This window comes from Raphanus sativus, unplaced genomic scaffold (assembly GCF_000801105.2).
Source record: "Raphanus sativus cultivar WK10039 unplaced genomic scaffold, ASM80110v3 Scaffold4557, whole genome shotgun sequence".
Classification (NCBI taxonomy): domain Eukaryota; kingdom Viridiplantae; phylum Streptophyta; class Magnoliopsida; order Brassicales; family Brassicaceae; genus Raphanus; species Raphanus sativus.
The window spans coordinates 1-4,430 of NW_026619859.1; the positions used below are offsets into that span (position 1 = coordinate 1).

General features: G+C 38.6%; 1 protein-coding gene across 1 annotated transcript; it reads right to left on the reverse strand.

Moving 5' to 3' along the window:
• Positions 1–1,418: 1,418 nt before the first annotated feature.
• On the reverse strand, positions 1,419–4,003 carry LOC108830604 (uncharacterized). Its single transcript, XM_018604202.1, has 3 exons — positions 2,899–4,003; positions 2,695–2,814; positions 1,419–1,660 (listed from the first exon to the last, which is right to left on the reverse strand). The coding sequence occupies exons 1-3, from the start codon at positions 4,001–4,003 to the stop codon at positions 1,419–1,421; spliced, it is 1,467 nt and encodes a 488-aa protein (XP_018459704.1).
• Positions 4,004–4,430: the final 427 nt, after the last annotated feature.

The following is a 4,430-nucleotide window of genomic DNA, read 5'->3' on the forward strand; positions in this document are numbered from 1 at the left end:
TTATAATATAGAATTTTAAAAGACTATGTAATAGTAATTTTCCTTTTCTAAAATATATAATGATTCAAAATATATATACTAAAAATAATATTGAAGAAATAATTCTAAATTTTATTTAATAGTGAAAAGTAACTATAAAAATTATTTAATTGTAATTGTTTAGAAACTTTCCTTTTTTAAAAGACTTTTCCTTTTAAAATCTCTATTAAATAATAAACACAAGAAAATTATATCATATTTTTGACACATGTCACCATCTTAAAAATTTATTGACACATGTCACAATCATGTTAATTAGTAACTTTGAAGAACCAAGCTTTATATAATAAGATTGTGCATTGAAACAAAACATCTTATATTATGGAACGGAGGAAGTATTACTTTTTTTACCGGATTTATTATGCTGTTAGAAACTATGAAAAACATTAAATAGACGATATCGGGTTCATTATGCTATTAGAAACTATATAAGAAACTATGATATTGGCTTTTTCTGAGAATTGAAACTCAGATTTTCTGGTGTAGAAATTGCGTCGCCTAGGATTTGAACTCATACCTAGGTGTAGAAATTTTTAAACTTTGACCACTAGGCCACAGTACTTCCATATATAACAATTATATTACTCATAACAATGATAATGTGAATTTTCTATTATTGTCCTCATTCTCGTTGGCCAAATCAAGAATACCCTTTCACCAGCGAGGCTGAATTTGTTTTGCGGATAAAGATACTTGATAGTTCAAGAACCTATTTAGGAGGGTGTATTGAATTAGAAGTTTTAGAAGTGTTTAGGGTGTTTTATATATTGTGGGGTTTAGGTGAGTTGTAAAGTTATTTGAGTGATTTTGATGACTTTTTATTTTTAAAAATTAAAACTAAAGGTTATTTGATAAGATATCTTTTATAGATTTTAAAGTTATTTAGGTGATTTGAACATTAAATAATAGTTTTGTTCAATATTTTTTTTTCTTACGGGTATCTCCGTTAATGCCATTGACTACTAATGTTCCTCATCTGATTTTGGGAAATCTAAGATGTCATACACGATAGATTGTTATGACTTTGTCATCCTATCTCTCTGCTTTATCAAGATCTTATGTGTTCTTTAAAGATTTCAATTGTTATATGTTTACTTCATCACTGTTACATAAATAATAGTTTTATTCTACAAGATACAGAGAACACGAAACTGACATTTTTTAACATCATCCTTGTGTTTGTAACATCCAACCATATATCAAAAATATTTAACCAGACCATTAAGAAACAACCATAAGCAGGGAATTCTTGATCATGTAGGAAGCTCTCTACATTTTCAGGCAGCGAAGTGTGCTTTCTTCGTGCCAAAGAAACAAATGAAACTGGATGTGAAAAAGAAAAACCACTGTTGACGCCTTTCTTGTGTGTCCTTGGCTACTCAATCAACATGTTCTATCCTTTTCTGAGACAACCTTTTCTTTGTATCCATCATTGCTTCTTCTCTATTCTGACCTATCTCTTTCATCTCTTCCTGATACTTAGCTTCTATCTCTTCCAGTTCCTCTCTTAACCTCTCCTCTTCCTCAACTCTTACTTGATCGGTCACCTTCTCTGCTTCTTCTTGATTGGCGCTCTTGTCTTCTCCTCTAACAGCATCCACACACTGCTTATCTTCCTCCTCTGACCGAGGGAAATATAAAGAATAAACTCACAAAAACCAGTTCTTGCCAGTGAACTTCTGAGTTGATAAGAATGCAGCTCGAAGCGATCCAATGCGTGGCAGCTCGAAGCGATCAATACAGTAAAACAGTGGTGAAAGCTTCTGAGAAGTGATAAATTGACGGAGATCCGTACTCGCCCTCACTTCGTCTCGTTAATTACATGGCTTACTCAATCGAATCAATATTCTAAATGCAAGTGATGAAATCATCGATTCAGGTTTCACAGAAGTTTAGGTCAGAAAACATGTTACTGCAAGATGAAAGTTCAGAGACAACCAGTAAAGGAACACAAAACACAATTCAAGAACACTTTCCTTGATTATTAGAAATCTTTTAAACAATCTTCCTAGATCTGTTTAATCCGAATTACTCTCAGTCACAGACGACTAGAGATGGACCAATTTCTAATATGAATGACACAATCGAGCTGCTCAACACAATGCACTCGATCTTCTAACTCTTGACAAGAACACCCTCTTGCTCAAGCTTTTACAATAACGTGCTTAACCTAGATCTGCCCTAGACAATCTAGTTAAGTAGTCCTTACCGAATATTCTATTTTCCTAATATCTCGGTGAATCCAAATCTTCCATTAATCTCTCAACTTGATGTGCAAGCTATATCCTGGAACTAATGAGTATCGCCACGTCATCTTTCCATAACTCTGCCACATCTGCGTGTAACACACAAACTCCTTTGTGTAAAACGTCGTCACTCTGTTTCTCTCAATACTTAGCTCTTTTCTTGATCTTACATTCTCCCCCTTTTTATCTCAATGTGACAATCTAAGCATCCTGCATAGATATGAAAACTTCCACACATACAACATCCATAGATTCATTCGATTATCAAAGAGTTCCTAGAAATAACACTCATTGCTTAGGAAGTCTTATTCTTAAGAGTAGCACACAAGAACCACAAGATCACACTACTTTAAAGCTACACGATAAGATGAATTCTAGAAGTCAGGATCAACACATTAGAAGGTATCACTCAGCTCCTCCGTTTCATCACCATCACAGTGACTCAGTTCCTCAGTGTCATTGCCTCCGTCTTCAGCTGGCTCGTCTTCAGCTGGCTCAGTCTGTTGATGTGGCATAACATATTCTCCCCCTGCTTAGATGCACATGGGGATAAAAACAGAAACGCACATTAGCCAAAACAAACAGATAAATCAAAGAGCACTGATATTCTTACTCCTCAGCCGAATACGAATCGCATTGAGACCAGTAATCATACGACTCAGATCTTCTTCAAGATTCGGAGGTCGAGCATCTGCACCATTCCCACGACCAGCCTTAATGTCTTTGACCACAAGCTTCGGAAACCCAGTAGACTCCTCAACAGGAAAACGCTGCTGATAGTTGATGACCTGCTGAATCAATGTTGGAAACATGATACGCCAAGCTCGCTTTGACTTAGTTCTAGCTCCCATAGCCATGATCTGATCATAGACAAGCTTCCCGAAGTTGAACCCGTCTTCGTTGTGATGAAGCATGTACACAAACTTCAGACGATCTTGGTTCATGTTGGTGTAGTTCATGGTAGGCATCCAGTTAGTGCAGACCAACTTGTAGAGCACTTGATTCGTGCGAGTAAGGAACTTGGAGCTCATGTTTTCCCATCGATTGATGCGACCTTCAGTGAGAAACCCACATACCTCATCAATGTTCTCACCCAACCAATTCGGGTCATCCTCAAATCCAGGTACACAGTAGATATCATTGATTAAACTTGAAGAGAAGTCAATCATGCATCCCCTGCAATACACATCAACTCCAACATCTCGCTCCTCAGCATCTTGGAGGTTCGCAATGAACTCCTTAACCATGGTGGGTTGGTACGCATCTACATCAGTGAGTGTGTGAAGTAGCCCTGCTCCACGCACAATGTTCCTGACATCTTGCATGTTCACATCGGTGAGAGAGATCCGATGCTGAGTGATGAACTTACGACGACGAAGCGAATGGAACCTCTCGGCAGCCGCGGTGGTAAAGAATCGCTGATCCAGAGGAGTCGTGTGCGGTGCCATGAGCTCAGGATAGAGTTGCGATTTGGTCCGGTACATGCTCCGACTTTCCTCAAAGCGTTGCTCCTTGGCCTGATTGACACGGATCTCAGTTGCATCAAGAGGAATATCATCATTGTCAGAATCCGTATCTGAGAGGGATTCAATTTCAGGCGAGAGAGGCTCGGGAGAGGCTGCTCGAGTCGAACGGCGATGTGCTCGCCTCCGCAAAGACGAAGCAGGAGAGGGCTGAGAGAACGCCGGTGAGGGCTGAGACGAGCTGCCAGGTGCCATCGGAGAGCGATTCAGGCGCGAGCTCCTCCTAACCGGTTGCATGTCGCCGCCAAGAGAGAGAGAACAAAGAAGTCGATTTTGACAATGAGAGAGATATGAGCACCTTCTTTGAAACCCTATCACACTCAAATGGGCTTATTAGTAACAAACAAAAGGCTTAAGAGCCCAAATCAAAACAAAGAAACCAATGTCATTGTCTAAAACCCATTAAAGACTCCACCTTTTTAAAAAAAAAAATATAACCAAGATGGATGAGGCATCACTTATAGCCATGAGAGAGATGGAACAGATGAAGCTTGGACTCACGAAAAGCTTAGCATCAACAGTGAAGCACCATGAATATGCAATCACACTTATTTACAGGCATATCTGATATGCCTTTTGTCCAGAGAAGGGAAGCAGAAATCGCTTTTCACACACAGTCTAC

What these genes read in the sequence shown, in the direction of transcription:
- LOC108830604 (XM_018604202.1), bottom strand. Translation starts at nt 4,003, where the DNA reads ATGGCACCTGGCAGCTCGTCTCAGCCCTCACCGGCGTTCTCTCAGCCC. An exon ending in GATTCGTATTCGGCTGAGGA is followed by an intron (nt 2,815 to 2,898) that starts GTAAGAATATCA and finishes GCATCTAAGCAG; the next exon opens with GGGGAGAATATGTTATGCCA. An exon ending in TGATGAAACGGAGGAGCTGA is followed by an intron (nt 1,661 to 2,694) that starts GTGATACCTTCT and finishes TCCCTCGGTCAG; the next exon opens with AGGAGGAAGATAAGCAGTGT.